At 37.9% G+C, this 19,377-nt stretch overlaps 1 protein-coding gene across 3 annotated transcripts in view; it reads right to left on the bottom strand.

Annotated features, from left to right (window-relative positions):
- Positions 1–966: 966 nt before the first annotated feature.
- LOC129711977 (endoglin-like) overlaps positions 967–19,377 on the bottom strand; it is a 71,358-nt gene continuing 52,947 nt past the window's right edge. For all 3 annotated transcript variants that reach the window (XM_055660066.1, XM_055660064.1, XM_055660065.1), the window contains exons 14-17: positions 18,936–19,005; positions 12,233–12,274; positions 10,858–10,971; positions 967–4,640 (exon numbers count right to left, since the gene is read on the bottom strand). In XM_055660066.1, coding sequence (XP_055516041.1) covers positions 4,522–4,640; positions 10,858–10,971; positions 12,233–12,274; positions 18,936–19,005 — 345 coding nt within the window. In that variant the 3' untranslated portion in view covers positions 967–4,521. The remainder of the gene's footprint in view (positions 4,641–10,857; positions 10,972–12,232; positions 12,275–18,935; positions 19,006–19,377) is intronic.

Genomic DNA, 19,377 nt, shown 5'->3' with positions numbered 1-19,377 from the left:
TGTTGACCAGCTCTAGTTTCAATTAATATGGAGATCGTATAGATCTTTAATTTTTAATTAATTTTTGATATCAAAGTATTATTGAAAAAGAAAGCTTCAGAGACTGCTAAATGTTATATAATTTTGAAATATAAAAATTGACAATTTTCTCTTTGGAAGTGAAGAAAATAGTCAAACACTTCTGGTGGTAAATGTAATTCTGTCCCTTCTTTGCGGTATCAACTTGATAGCATGACAATAGCCAAATAGCACACAAAATGAATGCAGTTATTTCCTTTTAAGTATACATATGACCATTATGTATACTTGGTATAATTATGGGGGATTATCTGAAGTTGTTTTGTATTTGTTATAATTGTGAAAATATAATCTGCACTTCAAAGAAGTGCAAGTATCACCAAACATTTTGTTTTGAAATTATATAGATGTAGAAATTTTCCAACCTGATGTAAAGTCAAGCATTCTAAAATAAAGGGAGAGAAAACACACATAAGACTCAGAAATCTGAGAAATTCTGAGCCATCTGCTTCCTGGAATGTGTTTTGGATATAGGAAACTAAAGATAGACACAAAGAGCTGCAATACATCAGCGGGACAGGCAGTATCTCTGGAGAGAAGGAATGAGGTTTTGGGTTGAGACCCTTCTTCTGATGTTTGTTCTCTTACAGGAGATATGATATAGGGATTTGATACGGGAGACCTGGAGATATTTTAACTTTTAGGAAGCCAAAACTAGGAACTAATAAAAATGAAGTTAATTCATAAATCCAGTGGAGAATTCAGAATAAACGTCTTAACCCTAAGAGTAGTGAAACAAACTCCCAGGTGAGTTTATGGGAGATCTAAATAAGCGCAAGGAGGAGTGCAAGAATGGAAGAATATGCCGACCAGTTTAGATGGAGAATAATGCTAGAGAAACTCAGCAGGTGAGGCAGCATCTATGGAGCGAAGGAATAGGTGACGTTTCGGATCGAAACGTCACCTATTCCTTCGCTCCATAGATGCTGCCTCACCCGCTGAGTTTCTCCAGCATTTTTGTCTAGATTCAATTTTTCCAGCATCTGCAGTTCTTTCTTAAACAAATTTTAGATGGAGAGTTGGGTGGAGGTTATTTGGAGTTTAAATGCCAGCATAAACCTGTTGGACCAAATGAGCTTCATCTGTCCTGTAAATTTCATGTAAAATATTATGCCACTGGTGACTTCTAGAGAAGGTAGGCATTTTTATGCCTTTCAGTTCATATTTTTCAACATGTTTATGTAGTCCATATTTATCTCATCTGCTTTCAATATTTTTTGCAATGTTAGTTCCTACCCCCACTGCTGAGACTGGCTTGCAATGTTTCCCACATTTGATGCTGTCTATTTAAGGTCTTTAAGTGGTAAGGAAAATACATGTCAATAGTGTTTTTGAATGCTGGGTTGTATGTAAAGAGCTGGTAAACTGGGGAATCTTGTATAAACTTGTGTTGACTTGTATAAACTTATTTTCAAAGTAAGGAAATGCCAGTAGCTCAGTTTAAAATGGAAAAGGACCAGCAAAAAGTTCTTGACAAACTTGTGAATAACTGAATAGTTCAAGGATAGACCAAGTATGTTTTGTATATATATTTGCTGCTGATGTTGATGCTAATTTTGTGAATTATAAACGGGTAGTATAAAAATATCTAGTGACAATGCAAAATGTTGTCAGCTCTGTAGATTGCTGTTGTACAAATCTCAAAATGTTTGAGTTATCTAAAATGTAACCAAAAAAGTTACTAACTGAAAGCACAATAGCAGTATTTCACAAGCTGTACCTCGATCATTCCTGCATTCTTTGCTAGTTTCTCCATCACTGCTTTTAAGTTTCCAGCAGAATTAAATTCTTATTAGTTTTGAACCACTCAATGCTTCACCCACAGCAGTAATTAAAGCAAAACAACCTTCTCACTGACCCTTTAGTCCACTGCAAAGTGTTGAGTTGATACAAACTAGGAGAAAGCTTTTGGAACAAACTTTCGGTAGGCCACCAAAGCCAAAGCTTGTGTATCATTGGTATCATAGCCAGTGGAGAATGCAGTGTAACAATGACCAAACGTTTGTAGAGGTGATCGCAATGAAAACCGTTTTAACTTCTATTTATGTCATGCTATTAGGTGCTGCAGTTAAATTGCTATCTGTACAATACATTTGTCTGGTGTCTTAACTGTTATATTTTACAAAAGTTAAGATTGTTTCAAAGGACAGGAAATGTTGCATTATTAATGTGCAAATGCCATGATTTCATTTTGAAAAAATACTTTAAATGTTCAAGGAATTCTCAAATGTTCTGTTGAATGTCACATCCTCTGGATAATCTCTCTTCTCTTTTGGTGTAGCAAAAGTTATGCAAATTTATCTGAGTAGATTCTTGATTATTCGGGGAATCAAAAGAGAGCATTGGTGCCAGAAATGTTACATTGTGGTAAATTAGCAGCCGTGGTCCTATTGAATGCTTTTTGTGTCTTCACACATATTAAAAACATGGGTTCTTCTTATCACCTCAGATTTTGCTAATTTCACTTGGTTCATATTAGTCATCTTTTCTTTCTATCTCCAGTAGTGGAGTTACGTGCTACTCCCCATGATTACCCATAACAGGACATGGATACAATTTCTGCCTCCAACCTTTCATAATACAGGTTTATCTGCTGTACAAGATTTCATTGTTATTTTTGTCCATTAAAATCTTGCATGTTCTATACCATAAATTATCCTTATTCCTGATTATTTTAAAAAATTTGAATGACACAACCAGAAATGTTCTCTAAGGTGATAAGATTGGTGTTATTTCTGTGGAAATAAAACTACAATTGTTGTAATTTAACTTTATCCAATTTGATCATTTCTAAACATGTTAATGTATTACCAGTAATCAAAAAAATATATTGATTTAATCCTGTCAATAACAACTTGATTAGCATCATTAACAAAATAAAACATGTCAAAGGTGCAGCAAGAAAGTAATGAGACATGATGGTGCTGAGCCAGAGACCAGTAGGTATTAAGTGTGTTTGTACTGAAGGGAGATGAGAAAGGTGATAACAGAAATTGGGCTGCCGTTAAAGAAGGCTTACAACGGGGCAAAAAGTCCACGAGCCCAACAGTGGAGCCGAGCAAAGTTTTCAGAGGAAGGAGACGGCAGCAAAGATTGACAATGGCAAGTACAAGTCCACTGATGGATTTAAACATTGGGTCAAGGATTACTAAGGCAGGAGCCAAACATCACATGGATGATGGTAAATAGATTCTCCTACATTTTGTTCAATTTTGAAAGAGATTGTCTCTTCCCATTTACCTTTCCTATTTAAACAAAAAGTAATGTTGGTTTAAGTTCTGGTTTTCTACATTAACTAATATAATAACCTGCAGAGTATCTATTGTAATAAAGACAAAACATATTTCTTTAAATATCAGGGATTTAGAAATTAAGAGGAGAAAGTGCTAAATATAAAAATGTAATTTGTTATTGGTAAATTCATACAATGAGCTTTTGGATAGGAGTTTAGACCGTGGTGGCACTTAAAGATGAACTCGTTAATCATCATCACTAATGTCCATCAATAGCATTGTCAAATATTCCATTGACCTTGCATTAGCTATGAAACAAATTGAGGGTTTTAATAGCATTCCTGTTATAGGTTATTAATTATTTTACAAAATTATCTAGTAATTGTAAAATTTGGTTTGACTTTCTGGACTTTCTTTTACCATAAATTATTTGTAAAATGTAACATTACTAAGTTATTTCAGGAGATCTATCAGTTTTCCATTTACAAAAAAAGTCACTATTTATATTGCTGCAATGTAAGATATACAGGATAATAAACGTCCCAATAATTATATACAGTCAATGAATGGCATTTGTGCAGGAATGTCTCCACGTCCCAGGAAACACCCATATTTCAATGAACATCTGAATGCTGTCGGCTGGGAGTCAGAATTTGTCGTTATTAAAATTATTTTACTGTGCAAAAGTTGTGCTTTGCTGCATTTTAAGAGATTAGATTAAAATTAGAAATCTATGCAAGTGAATGTTCTCGCCTATTAAATCACAAATAACCCCCTCTAATTGGCACTGGAATCAACAGGCTTTCTGGCATGAAATATGGAGCCATGTAATCCCCACAAAAACATTTAAATTGTATTTAACTACAACTATAATAATAAACTGACTTTTTATCTAATTCTTGTTCTCTGTGCAGGCAATAGAGTTAAATAGTTTACCTTTGTGTAAAGGGTTTAAAACATCACCTGAACTGATTGTGAATAATTACTGAATTATAATGACTATCCAATATCATTATTCTCTCGACCCCGGGCACCCATGAGTAGGGAGACTTCTATGCAAGTTGTTGATGGTGCAATGTAATAACACTTCTGCTACTTTGTTAAAAAATACATTGTTACACCTATTTTCTACATTGCTGCTGCATTTACCAAAGATGGCACATGAAATGTAATAGTACTTTATAACCATTGTTGGAAGTCTTGTCGATGGCTATGCAACACTGCTGGAAGAACATGGAGTACTCTGGGTGCTACCAATACTGTGGTTGGTGCTACTGTTCTCGGATGCAGGCGCATTGGTAGGAATAGCCTCTTTCTTTTCGGAAGATCCTACAAGCACAGAAACAGATCCAAATTAGTCATTCTCTACCTTTACTATTATGTTGTGAGTTTGTATAACTTACTTCTTCCTTTATTATTTTCCAAAAGCTCTGTCATCAGTATGTTAGCTATATATCAGGTATCCAGTGGATGATTTCAGATGCTATTTCAGATTAAACTGCTTACTGAAGTTTGGTACAGGAGAAATATCCCACCAATAACCCAAAATGAATATGTAGGTTGATTTTTAAAACTGCTGAATTAGGTTTGAATATTTAAATCTAGCTATAAATGGGCTAACTTCCAAAATCTAATGAGAAATTACATGGATAATTATTTAGTTTGCTTAATTCGAAATGGAGAGGAGGAGGTGCCATAAAGCAAAGATAAACACAGTGCTAGAGTAACTTAGCAGGTCAGACAGCAACTCTGAGGGAAAAAAAGGATGGGTGCTGTTTTGGGTCGGAACCTTTCTTCAGACTGCCATCAAGCAGTCTTATCTGAAATATCTTTTAACCTTTTGGTACAATTTATTAAAGCCCATTAAAGGAAATCAAATGGAAGAAAACCTTGTTTTGAGGAATGAATTTGAATCTAAATATGTGTCAAGATGATGAAATGAGAATGTTAAAAGGTGTAGGTCAGATAAGTAAGTCTGTTCACAATAATTTGTAGAGATGACAATAAATTCTTCACTCCGTTTCAGCAAAGAATTCCCAACTATCGCTCACGCTTGAACCTGAACTTAAATGTCAGGTTCTTCCTGCTTCATCTCTTGGTCAGTTTTGCATCCATTTAGTTACTCATTTCATATATTTTCAAATGTGCAAATAATAATTATTGTGTTTTATTAAATACCTTTCAACATTTTGTATGCATATCAATTGCACTCAGTGTTAGTTTGGCTGATATAACCTTAACAGCAAGGCTTAACAGCAAGGCTCAGTGCTGGGACCCCAGCTATTTACTATATTAATGATCTGGATGAGGGAATTGAAGGCAATATCTCCAAGTTTGCGGATTACACTAAGCTGGGGGGCAGTGTTAGCTGTGAGGAGGATGCTAGGAGACTGCAAGGTGACTTGGATAGGCTGGGTGAGTGGGCAAATGTTTGGCAGATGCAGTATAATGTGGATAAATGTGAGGTTATCCATTTTGGTGGCAAAAACAGGAAAGCAGACTATTATCTAAATGGTGGCCGACTAGGAAATGGGGAGATGCAGCGAGACCTGGGTGTCATGGTACACCAGTCATTGAAAGTAGGCATGCGGGTGCAGCAGGCAGTGAAGAAAGCGAATGGTATGTTAACTTTCATAGCAAAAGGATTTGAGTATAGGAGCAGGGAGGTTCTACTGCAGTTGTACAGGGTCTTGGTGAGACCACACCTGGAGTATTGCGTACAGTTTTGGTCTCCAAATCTGAGGAAGGACATTATTGCCATAGAGGGAGTGCAGAGACGGTTCACCAGACTGATTCCTGGGATGTCAGGACTGTCTTATGAAGAAAGACTGGATAGACTTGGTTTATACTCTCTAGAATTTAGGAGATTGAGAGGGGATCTTATAGAAACGTACAAAATTCTTAAGGGGTTGGACAGGCTAGATGCAGGAAGATTGCTCCCGATGTTGGGGAAGTCCAGGACAAGGGTTCACAGCTTAAGGATAAGGGGGAAATCCTTTAAAACCGCGATGAGAAGAACTTTTTCACACAGAGAGTGGTGAATCTCTGGAACTCTCTGCCACAGAGGGTAGTCGAGGCCAGTTCATTGGCTATATTTAAGAGGGAGTTAGATGTGGCCCTTGTGGTTAAGGGGATCAGAGGGTATGGAGAGAAGGCAGGTACGGGATACTGAGTTGGATGATCAGCCATGATCATATTGAATGGCGGTGCAGGCTCGAAGGGCCAAATGGCCTACTCCTGCACCTAATTTCTATGTTTCTATGTTAACTACTCCATTCTAGAATTCATTTAACCATGCATTTTTCAATTTGGCCTTGTTTCTAGACTGTAGATGTTTTCTCATCACTGACTTAAGGCTGGCCCCAACTTATCATCATTGGGTTTATATGCTCCTTGTTATCAGTTGCATATATGCAGCAAACTAATCCTGTGGCAACACACTAACCCAAGAGGAATTACATGATTTGTAGCTTGCTGCTGAACTATTTTAAGTACCTCTTTGTCTTTAATAGACCAATTTCTCTCCTCCTTCATCTTGACATTGGCTGCTGCCAATTCTTTTGTGAACACAGAAGCAAAGTAGTCTTTTAAAAATCACAGACACGCCCTCTGCCTCTGCTAGATTTATGTTTTATCCACAAATGAACCTCACCCTTCCTATGACTGTCAGTTTACTATTAATGGTCTTATTTTGCGACAACTTTCTGCCAGCACATGGAATTTGCACAGGAATGACAAAAGGTAGCCATTAGGCAGCCAGGATTTAGATTTGTTCAGAGATACAGCACAGAAACAGGCCCTTCGGCCCACCGAGTGCACCGACCAGTGATCCCCGCACATTAACACAATCCTACACACACTAAGGACAATTTTACATTTATGACCAAGCCAATTAACCTACAAACCTGTACGTCTTTGGAGTGCAGGAGAACACCAATGATCTCAGTGAAAACCCATGAAGGTCACGGGGAGAACGTACAAACTTTGTACAGGCAAGTACCTGTAGTCAGGATCGAACCTGGGTCTTTGGTGCTGTAAGACAGTGGCTCTACCGTTGTGGAACCCAGTCATTTATATTTTCTGAATTAATTGAATTTGGTTAACTATTTTAAAAGGTTCTATGTTGTAAAATTCCCAAATGCTGCAATAATATATTTTTCCTTGATTTTTGAATGCTTGACTGTCATTTTCGACAGATTTGACCTGGCTTAGACATAGATGGATGCAAATTATTTTATGCCAGGGTTTATTTCCTCCAGATTCAGGGACAATTTCTTCCCAGCTGCTATCAGGCAACTACTACCTATCTCATGGGAGACCGTCTGACTATCTCTGAATGGACTTTTCTGGCTTTATCTTGCACTAAACGATATTCCCGTTATCATATCTGTACAATGTAGATAGCTCGATTGAATCATGTACAGGTGCACAACCTTTTATCCGACAGCCTTGGGACCAGGCACTTTTCGTAATTCGGAATTTGTCGGCCTTCGGAATGGAAATTATTTAGCGTAGATTTTAATGGCTGGCTCAGTGGTAGAGTGCTCGGCTCATATCCGCAAGGTCGCGAGTTTGCGCCTTGATCCCGGCAGTTCCTCGGTCGCGAGTTTGAGTCTTCAATGTAGTTTTTTCTTGCAAAATAAATGTCTGTATGAAATGCAGTGTGTTGAATGAATTCCTGAATTTGTAAATGTGACCGCAGCATTGAATCGCCTCTCGCACTCATGTCACCCTAGCGGGGCTACATGCCCTTAGGCGGCCTAAGGCGACATTTTCACACTCTTATATCCGTGTGCAGCAGAGGCGAAGTGCGTTTGGCGCCAAACGTGAACTTTGGTGTGCAGACGACATCCTGGAAAAAATATCCGGTTTCTTCCAGGTAGGCGATATACCCTCCCGGGCAATATACCCTCCACTTCTCTTTTATGAAGGGGATTTAGTTCCCCTTTCTTCCAGGACCGACCGGAGGTTCCGCTGTCACCTCTGCGGGCCACCCTCGGTGAACGCTCACTCAACTTTGTCTTGGGATTCCTACTCTCCCACGCAATGTACCCTCACCTTCTCTTTTATGAATGGGGATTTAGTTCCCCTTTCGTCGAGGACCGACCGGAGGTTCCGCTGTCACCTCTGCAGGCCGCCCTCGGTGAACGCCCTGTCTCCCTGTCCCTGGGATAGCAGGGGGCGATCAAACAGCACAATACCCCCCTCCCCCTCCAACTCCAGAGGAATCCGTTCCCCGATGGGCCGCTACGGCGACAAGTGGCAGTTCGCCCACAGCCCGAGCTGCGCCACCCCAAGAACAAGACGTACCTTGCACACCATCAGCTTCTGCCCCTACGGGGAGCGTGTTCCTCTGGAGTTGGAGCGGGGCTGGGCTGGAGTTGCTGATCTGGGATCTCCGTGCTTGCAGTGGGCCTGGGGGTCGGTGTCCCGATGAGGGGGGACAGCTCGGGCTGTGGGCGAACTGCCACTTGTCGCCGTAGCGGCCCATCGGGGAGCGGCTTCTGGTGGTCCTGATGTCTCCCGCTAGTTTGCAGTTTTCCTCTGGAGTTGGAACGGGCCTGGGCTGCTGCTGGCTGTGGGTCTCTGGTATCTCCGTGCTTGCAGTGGGCCTGGGGGTCGGTGTCCCGTTGGTCCTGACGTGTCCGGTGACTGGCACTGTATGCTGGCATCGCCGACTTGAAGACAGTGCAAAGCCCCCACGCCGGTGCAATGGGCGGGGAGCTGGAGAGGGGAGGGAAGGGGTCACACACATGGCCGGGAAGCAGAGGGGTGTAGGTGGGGTGAAACTGAAGGGAGCGACAATCTGCTGCTCCCTGCCCGCTGAGTTAAAAAGTTCCCACGCAAGACTCACGATACACTGTGTATCGTGAGTCTACCGTGGGAACTTTTTAACTCAGCGGGCAGACAGCAGCATATTGTCAATTATTAACCCTCCCGCGCAATATACCCTCACCTTCTCTTTTATGAATGGGGATTTAGTTCCCCTTTCTTCGAGGACCGACCGGAGGTTCCGCTGTCACCTCTGCGGGCCGCCCTCGGTGAACGTTTTCAAGTACCTTTCTTCAAGGACTGAAAAAATGTCCACTATTCGGAGGTTTTCGTTATTTGGATCTTCGGATAAAAGGTTGTGCACCTGTATTGTCTTTCTGCTGACTGGTTAGCACGCAACAAAAGCTTTTCACTGTACTCTCTAACTGTACCACACTCTATCCAGCCACATGGCAGCATGTACCCACGATTGCTGCTGTACAGAGGTCTTGCCGTTGAGGATTCCATTTACATTTAGCAGGTAATCTAAAAAAGGCTAATTTGGTCTTTGTACGGCAAGAAAAGCTAGATTTAAAATATTTGTGAAGAACTTTCTACTATTACTTGCCAATCTTTTGTGTATTATCTGCCCAGTATACTACCTATAAAGATCCCCTCTCCAGTTTCTATATTCTATTTTTCTACTTATTGGTGAATATTTATCTTGATGCCTTTAATTGCAATTTATTTGGCCATCTAGCCAATTCTGGATTTGGATGCACGATTTTCCTTAATGTTTGTAACCATCTTTAATATCTCCATTCTTATGATGCCATCTAACTGGTGTATAATTTTTCAATTTAAGAAAGTTAGCCCAAATGAATAAATAACTACATAATCACGCTAACCCCCCTAGTTCATGTGCCATTTATACACTCTCACCACTTTAAACATTGGATTAGGCCCTTTGACCCACAATGGGTATACCAAACATGATGCCAAGACCAATTCTTATCTGCCTGTACATAATCCACATCCCTCCATTCCCTGCATATCCACTTGACTATCTAAAAGTCTCATAAATGTCACTATTGTATCTGCCTCCATCACCATGCCCAGCAGCGCAATCCAGGTACTCATCAGTCTGTGTAAATAAAAACATATCCTGCACATCTCCTTTAAACTTAGCCCTCACCTTAAAGCTATATGAATTGTACTTCAGATGAAGAATCTATACATTTTCTCTCCACTGATTGCTAATTTTGCAGAATACAACATTTTGTTTTCAAATTTTACTTCTTCAACAGCATTTGCAGCTGAGTAACTCTACCCATATTTGTTGGGGGGTTTTCCCCCCAAAGGAGAACACGTTATCTTATTTCAACTTTTACATCTGAGACCAAGAAATCATGCTTTAGACTATATCAAACCATTCTGCTGAAAAGCCATCAGCCTGAAATGTATTTCTCTTTAAAAACCTTGTTTCACCTGCTTAAATATTTCCAGCATTTTCTGATTTTGTTTTATATCATGTGGTGAATTCATTTTCAGGAGGGGTGAATCAAGAAGAATTCATCTTTAACTTGAAAAAAATCTTATTTGTGGATGTGACCCAGAGTGGAATTGCAAGAATGAACTGTCTCACAAGTAGCTGGGCATGGAGGAGAACAAATTATGGTATTCTCTGGAAATTATAAAGAAAATGCTGGAAACCAATATTAAAAAATACTGAAGCAATGTCAAATAAAAGGTATCCATCAAAACACTTTGAGGAGAATATGAAATTACAACTCACCAGTGTGCGAATATATATACCATAGAGCTGCAATGAGCAATGCGCCAATGATAAAGGCACCAAACACAATTCCTAATACAGCTGCCATCCCCAATCCTGGGACATCAGAGGGACCTATAGCACAGAAAAGAGAAAAAAAAATAATCAGAATCTGCCTACCCAATCTCTTTCCGAGTCAGTAAAAAACCCATTGTATTTCTACTCAACTGCATTCTGCAGAACTTGCAATTATCACCATTGATCTTAAAAGAGGGTTACATAGGAGCAGAACTAGGCAATTTAGCCCATCGAGTCTGCTCGGCCATTCGATCATGGGTGATCTATTTTTCCCTCTAAACCCCATTCTCCTGCCTTCTCCCTGTAACCTTTGAAGCCCTTGCCGATCAGGAACCTATCAATCTCCCCTTTAGAAATACCCATGTCTTGGTCACCACCACCATCTCTGGCAATGAATTCAACAGATTCACTACCCTCTGGCTAATGAAATTCCTCATGTTTTTCATTGTATGATGGTGGGAATATATGGTCGTGTGAGTAAATGATCACGCAAGTATGACTAGAAATGGGAATGAGAAATATAGGCCAATTTTTCAATCACAAATCTGAAGAAAGTCTGGCCTGATTACAGGGCCAATTATAACTTCCAATATAGTGAAGATACTGATAACGATGCTAATGCATTTTAAATATATAAAGTTAGGATTAAACGTGCAATAAAGAAAATTCTAAACATTTCATTTTAGTTCTAGCATATGAGTTTGTGAGAAATTAAAACAGTGAAGAAAGGAATGTGGAGTGCTTGGAACACTTACATGAAAGATTGCAATTTATTTTTAAACTCCAGCAAATCACAAAAAGAGTCAAGGGCACTCAAAATATTTAGAATGCTATTTAAAAATGTGTAGCTAAATCATAATACTGTTCACAGCAAGACAAATTGAACCACCAAAAATGCACTGCATTATTCTTTTGCTAACTAGCATTTTATGAAGCAAACACTGGGTCCACAATGAAGTGATTGTAGCCACCATAGATCCAATTATATTTTTATAGTTTTTTTTTAAATATGATAGAGGAAATCTAGACCTATGGTTGAAGTGCGAATGATGGGAATGTTCTTGATATAAACATTATTATTGTCAGATATAAAGAGAGATTTTAAGTAAGAATCCAAAGACAAAAAATCCGGCATGCACATATTTAATATCTTGCACAAACTATCGATCCAGCTAAGGTACTTAATTAGTACGTATATAATTTTTGAAACTTGGATTTTCTGAAATGTCCTTGCATAAGTCCATAAAATATTTAAATGTGCCTATAATAGACTAATCAACCATTTTTTTAATGAGAAGCAGCCTGATAAAGGACTCACCTCTTGGCCTGGAATTTGTGGGGTCTTGGGATTTGGGACAATCTAGACAATAAAAATAAATGAGTAAATTATATTAAACATCTCTTGTAACTATATCTTGCAAGTCTTTTTAGATGTTAATTTTTGACGTTCATCACTATTTGCAAATGCAAGTTACTATTCAATTACTATTTCGCAAATCTTTGTGGAACTCTGATATTGTAGACTGGGAAAAATATTAAAAAATGAAGGAAATGTAGGATATGACTATTGCTATAACCATTTGCTGCTTGTTGACTGCAATCAGTTTTCCAGTTAAGAACATAAACTAAAAAATAATTTATATTTTATGTTGCAAAGCCACGTTTTATCAATGAGCAAAATTCATGGGAGAAAAATGATCTTTCTAAACACTGCAACCAGAATATAGTAAGACAATGACCATTTGGCCTATTATGTCTGTGTTGGGTCCCAAGTTATCATTTACTGTATTAGTTCTATACTGGTATAACTTGCCAAATGCAACACCTCACACTTGTCAAATTTAAATACCATCTGCCATTCCTTGGTCCATTTTATTTTTTTGTTTTTGATTTTTGGATACCAAGTTCATCGAGGTACTTTTGTAATCTTAGATAACTTTCCGTCCACTACATCATTAATTTTGTGGTCATCAATCAATTTAATCATGTTAACAATGTTTTCATCCAAATAGTTAATGTAGTTGACAAAAAACAGTGGACTTAGCACCAGTCCCTGTGGCACATCAACAATCCCAGACCTCTGAACAAGTACCCTATGACTGCTTCCACCAACCCAATTTTGTATCTAGTTGACCAGCTCGCCTTGGATCCAATGTGAACGAACCTTCCAGACCAGACATGTGGCATCTTGTCACCTCTTCAAAAAGTCCAATCAAATTTGTGAGACACAATTTCCCAGGCACAAATCCACGCTGACCTAGTAAATTTACTCTACCTCATATTCTGTCAAAATGTATAAATTTAATATATGAACATTACATTTTATCTACTGTCCATTTGACTAATCTGAAAGCTTTAAATATTATCATCCTCTCTCCTCATATTTACCACAGGTTTTGTGTCGTCTATAAATTTTGAAATTATTTGTAAATATCTATCCAGCTCCTCACTGTTTACTAAAAAAACAGTGGTCCCAAATCAATCTGGTAACACAACTAGAAGCACTACATAAAACAATCATCATTTATCATCACACTGCTTTTGTCGCTCGGCTAATTTTGTATCCATTCTGCCATCAATTTTCAATTCCACATGTTTTCATTTTATTAAAACTAATTATGTTACTTCAGCAAACACCTTTTGTGAATCCTGATACCTGTACTTCATAAGTGTTGGTGAAGTCCACCCCTCTATTGTGTAGGTGCAAGGTAGGATATTTGGGAAAGTAGGGGAGGGGGTGGAGCGCACACGAGAGAAAATTGTTTACAGGGAATCAAGTGGAAGTATGGTACTGAAGGAATGCTCAGAGCCAGGAAGACTCAATGTGCCAAATGGCTTCCTCCTACGTTATGAGATGATAGATAATTAGTTGCCTTCCCAATTGAACAAAAGAGTTTTTATTTTTGCCATAATTACGTTTTCCCATGGATGCAGAGCATAATTAAACATGATCCACACAGATATTTACATTCCTTATCAAGGTAACAAAGGCCTTCCACCTTTTGAACCTATAAATGTGGTATGAAATCAGCAAAGATTGATGCACACATGGGAGTTATCTTGATTCCTTGATCTGTACCTGTTCTCAATTCCACCCCCAGTGTCAGGCTGGATAGATAAATTAATATCTATCATCTATCCGCCAAGGAGAAGATAGAAAGTTCAGTGAGGGGTATGTTTGTAGTAAAGGGTATGTAAGTATTAAGAAGGTGGAGGTGTCAAATGTCTTTAATGCATAAGGGTGGATAAATCCCCAGGTCACAATGAGATCAATTATAGAATGTGATGGGAAGCAAGGGTGGAGATAAATGGAGCCCTGACGGAGATACTTGCTTCTTTATTAGTCGGAGGTGAGTTAGTAGGTATCTATAGGATAGGTAATATTGTTTATTTATTTAACAAGGACAGCAGGGACAAGTACGTAACTGCAAGCTGGTGAATTCTTAATACCCATACATGAATGGTAGAAGAATTATTGGAGAAAATTGCAAGGAATAGAATAGTCATCAAGGCTCGGTGCAGAGGAAATCCAGTTTCACTAAGTTGAGTTTTTTTGAGGAGGTATGCAAGAATATTTTTCAAGGCAAGGCAGTAGACATTGTAAAGCAATTGTCAAGATCCAACACGGCAGGCGAGTGTAGAAGGTTAAGACACATGGAATCCTAGGTGTGCTGGGTTATTGAATCTAAAAGGGTTTTCTGCTGGGAGGCAGTGGTACCAGAAGGATACCGTTGATTTGTAATAGTATGATTAGTAAGATTGCAGATGGCACAAACATTTTGTATAGTGAGGAAGGATGTCTAAAGCCACTGCAGGATATTGATCTGATGGAATATTGGCAATGGAATTTAACCTCAACAAGTGTGAGATGATGCATTTTGAGATATTAAATAAGAGTAGGATATATACTGTAAACGGTAGGATATTAAGCGACCTTAGGACACAAATCTATCATTTTTCTAGTCATTAAACAACTGGAGCCACTCGCAAAGCTCTCTGGATTGTGCAGTAATACAGAGAATGCTATAATTATTCACCAGGTCAGGCAGCTTCAGGGGAAAGGAAAACAGCTAACATTTCAAGTTCATGATCGTTCATCAACATTCTCTTTTTACATTAGATTTCCAACAACTGCAGTTTGATTTTAAGATTCTGCTAGATTGGCAGAACACACATCAGACAAACCCACGCTGTTCAATGACCTTGCAATGTTCACATGGATATGCCAGTACAGGTCGTTCTGCTATAACGGGTTTCAAAATGCTAATTAGTGAATTAAGGAACATTGCTTGTATTAAGCGAGTCAAATTGGTTATAATGCAATTTCAATTGCGAACTAGGGAACACATCTACTAGTTTCACCACGGGAGGTCATTGAAGTTGACAAGCAATCACTGCTATTGACATTTATGATATAATTATGAAACAATGTAACATGCAGCCTTTATTATTTCTGGCTTACAGTAACAAAAGTAAACTCAATAAAAAGATTTGCTGTAGAAAAATCTTTCCGGGAAAATAACTTGGTTATTGCGATCTGAAACTCTAGCCCTTAATCGCCTTTTCCCTTTGACACTATTTTAGAATGTGATTTTCTATAATGTGAGATTTCTTAGGAATGCTATTATCACTTTGTAGCACTCTGTATTGTGACTTTGCATTCTCACCAATGCAGCTTAATAGAGTTTCAGACACGATGCATTTCTGATGTATATTATGGACATTTAAGGCTCCCCATCTGAGAATAAAAAGAATAAATTTATCACAATGAGGAATGTCCAGGAGAAGAAGATATTAGAGGGATGCTGGACAGGAAAAGCCTTTGTCAGAAATCCAAAACCTTATGCTCCAAAGGATTGACATATCACAAAAGCCCTAATCTTAGCTTTACTTGCTCTTGTCATGTTAGGATTAATACATTTGTTTTTTCTGGCATCTGTCCATATGGAAGATACAGACAATTTCCTACATCCCCCTCCTCTGACCATAATATATTTGAGATGCTTGACATCTTGCCAACAAGGTCATCTTCCATTTCTTCCTCAGGGCAATCCCACCCTGACCCAATGTTAACTTTCAAGCCCATCACCATAGTTACTTAGTACAGTACTTGGAAAATAAATGAAATAAAATGACCTCAGTGGTGCATGTTTTCCGGGAAAGGAAGTCGGTTGCAAAGCTTCTGATCATTGATAGTTTTGCAAGGATATAAACCAGGATACATTGTTCCAATCATTACAACAGCACATTACAAACTACATAACGCTTTCTAATCTAGAGTTCCAGAATTACCAATGGAACCAAATATATTAGTAAATACAAACCTGCCTACCTTAAACAAACTTTACAATTAACTATAGGGTTCCATCTACTTCATAAACAATTCTGAATGCACCTGATTGTATTTCCCCTTCTCCACCCTACCATTCCTTCATCTTTCTCAAACACATTTGGAGCTAATAATAATGTAGCTATGTCTACTTTCACTGGAATATAATGGGCAAAATAATGACAAATTTAGTTGTCCAAAGTTCCATGTCTGCTACCTTTAATAGAAAGGGAACCCAGGCTTCTATTAGATTTGGGGGGGGCGGGGAACTGCAACTCCTAGAAATCTGAAATACTCAGCAGATTAGACAGTTGAGAGAAAAACAGTGTTAAAGTTTCAGTTCCGATGTGAAGATGAGGTGTTGTTCCTCAAGCCCGAGTAAGACCTCATTGTAACAATACAGGAGTCTAAAGACAGAAAGGTCACAGTGGAATGGGGTGGTGAATTTAAAGAGCAGGCAGCCAGAAGCTCAAGGTCACTCCTGCAGACTGAAGGTGAACCTGTCCAAGAATCACAAGCAGAGTTATCTGGGCAAACACACTTTTCCAGCCTGCTCTTGTCTCACTAAATTATTTGTTCCGATCTTGACTCCATCCTTTCTCCCCTGGGCCAATGATTACATTTGTAACTCTTTGGATTTTCTTGATCACTTTGACATTTTTCAAATCCATTTCATCAGACTGATACTCGACTGCTGCAGTTTTTCGGCGTTTGTGAGAGCCGATATTGTGTATCAGCATAATATTCACACAAAACCTGCATAGGCCCAATATGTCCACACAAAATTTAAATGTGTTCTCCGTCAAATATTTTTGCAAAAAATCATAAGGATCATCCTTTGACTTATCTTTTTAAATCACGAATGTTGGGAATATATATTCTTTGCTAGCTCAGGATTATTCAGTATCAGCCCATGTTTAAAATTACCATATTGTGATATACTTGTTTTAGTGCAGCACAGTTTAGTATTTTTTGCCCACTAAGTAATGCCTGTCAGTCTTTAGTTAAAGTTGTGGACTTTAATGTTTTCTTTTAACAACACGAATTTGGAAAAACATTGGTGACATCTTCTTAGGCATGAGGAATTAATATAAAGAAAGAAACCTGTGTTTATGTTGGAGAAGATAAGATTTTGCATTCAAGTATCTGAACTTTTCAAAATTATAAAGTAATGCTCACACAAGCAGATTTGCTGCGAGGTTGAAGGGCAAAAAGCAGGAGATATCCATTAAAAAGGTGTCTGAAGGTCATTTGGCTTTTGTGAGGGTGGAAAGCTAATCAATCTGAGAAATCTGTTGACTGCCGGGGAGGGTGAAGAAGTCATTTAACTAAGCAAAATGGTCAATTTCAAAATCAATTTAATGCCATTCAAGAAACAAATTGCTTAAGAGATACCGAGAGAAGAAATGTGGGATTTCCTCCACAGAAAGAGAGTGGACTTTTGGCCCAATATATTTTTTCCCACAGCTGAAAATATATTGGGGAAAAATCTGACTAAACGTAGAACTAAATGCAAGCAAGGAAATCGGTCAATACGGTTGCAAATCCAACAGACAGTTGAAAACCTGACACGTGCTTTGCACTGGTGACTAAAGATGAACTTCTCACCAATTATGTTGTAACTCTCGCACCACCACATGACACTCTCAACTGCATTTGAAGGAAGTATTTAAAATCAGTGTTTATTATTAGCAAATTATTATATTCTCAGAATTCAACTCAACGGTTGCGAGCAATGAAAAATGGACAGAAGTCCCTGATGTGAAGCAAACAATGCAGGAAGACCTACAAGAATCCAATTGAATATGGAAACAATATGGTGCAAGCATACAAATATTTCTCCTCTCAATAGATTCCTTTGGAAAAATTCATATTTAAATTGGAAATATGAATTTTTATACTTAAAGTGCAACTGGTGTCAGCATTATACATTTTTTCTCTAAATGCATTCCAACCGTGATATCTCCATCCATAGAATGTGTAAAACAAAGCTCTCTTTATTGCACAAATTAAATTACATACTTCCACAGTTCATAAATCAAAATATATATAATAAATGGGTTTGATTAATGTTAGAAAAAAAACGTCTTAATGCCAGTTTCAAAAGAGGTCTGCAAGCAGTGCTTGTTTTATGATGGCATTGTGACATATTTAAATAGATAAACACTAGATTATGATTAATTTTTAACATGTGTTGTGTTTATACTTTTCAGTGATTAGTTTATTAAATTAGAAGTTGGTCACAAAATCAAAACAGAAGAGGTATATTGACCCTGTTAATAAGTGTAGCTTAATTTTTAATATGTGTACCATCATCTTTTTGTCCACAAAATAAAAGCACTGACAGCAAGTATGTATTGTTAATTCCAATACTTTATTTACTTTGAGTGCTAGATGCTGCCAGCTTTTGATTTGAAGAATTGTACCCACTTAAGAACTTTTCTCTGGTTACCCTCCATACATCCGAGGAGGGTAATCAGACCATTCCATTAAATCTGAACAATGAGACACATGTGCCTCATGTGTCAGTTTACCCTCTATTATAATAGTTTTATTTTATCTTTCATGACAAATTAAATGGGTAATGCTGCTGTTCAAAATAAAGAACTAATAAAATAATAATATTAAATAGCTTAATAATAAATAGACTCGCAATAATAGCAAATGCTCATCATCAAAAAGTTCAACTTACCAAGTTGTTTTGGATTATTGTTATCTATTTTCAAAGCTTTAGATATTTTCCCCACGAAATGGCATTTGTTCTGAAAAAAACAAGATCTTGGCTTTACTTTTTGCATGTCTCAGTAAGTGGTTTTGTACAAAAATTCCCTCATGCTGTTAAACTGTATTTACATTTTTTGTTACCCTCGACATTCACAGGAAATATTTAAGCAGTGACATTTAATACAAAAAACATTTTGTACATCAAAGTTCTGATCTAATTTGGCTGGACAAAACAGTTGCAAAGCTGTCAGAGTGACATAATTTAATCTAGTATTTTCATTCTGTTTTACTAATTATTTATCAGAAAACTCGATGTTTCTTTCAAGATATTTTCTTATTTTAATTAAATACCTAAAAGGGATGCAATTGAACAAAAATAAATCAGAAATATGTTACTGAATCATAGAGGT

The sequence above is a fragment of the Leucoraja erinacea genome, chromosome 31 (genome assembly GCF_028641065.1).
Source record: "Leucoraja erinacea ecotype New England chromosome 31, Leri_hhj_1, whole genome shotgun sequence".
NCBI classification, from domain to species: domain Eukaryota; kingdom Metazoa; phylum Chordata; class Chondrichthyes; order Rajiformes; family Rajidae; genus Leucoraja; species Leucoraja erinaceus.
The sequence above is the reverse complement of the archived record's forward strand: the minus strand, read 5'-3'. Positions and strand labels throughout refer to the sequence as shown.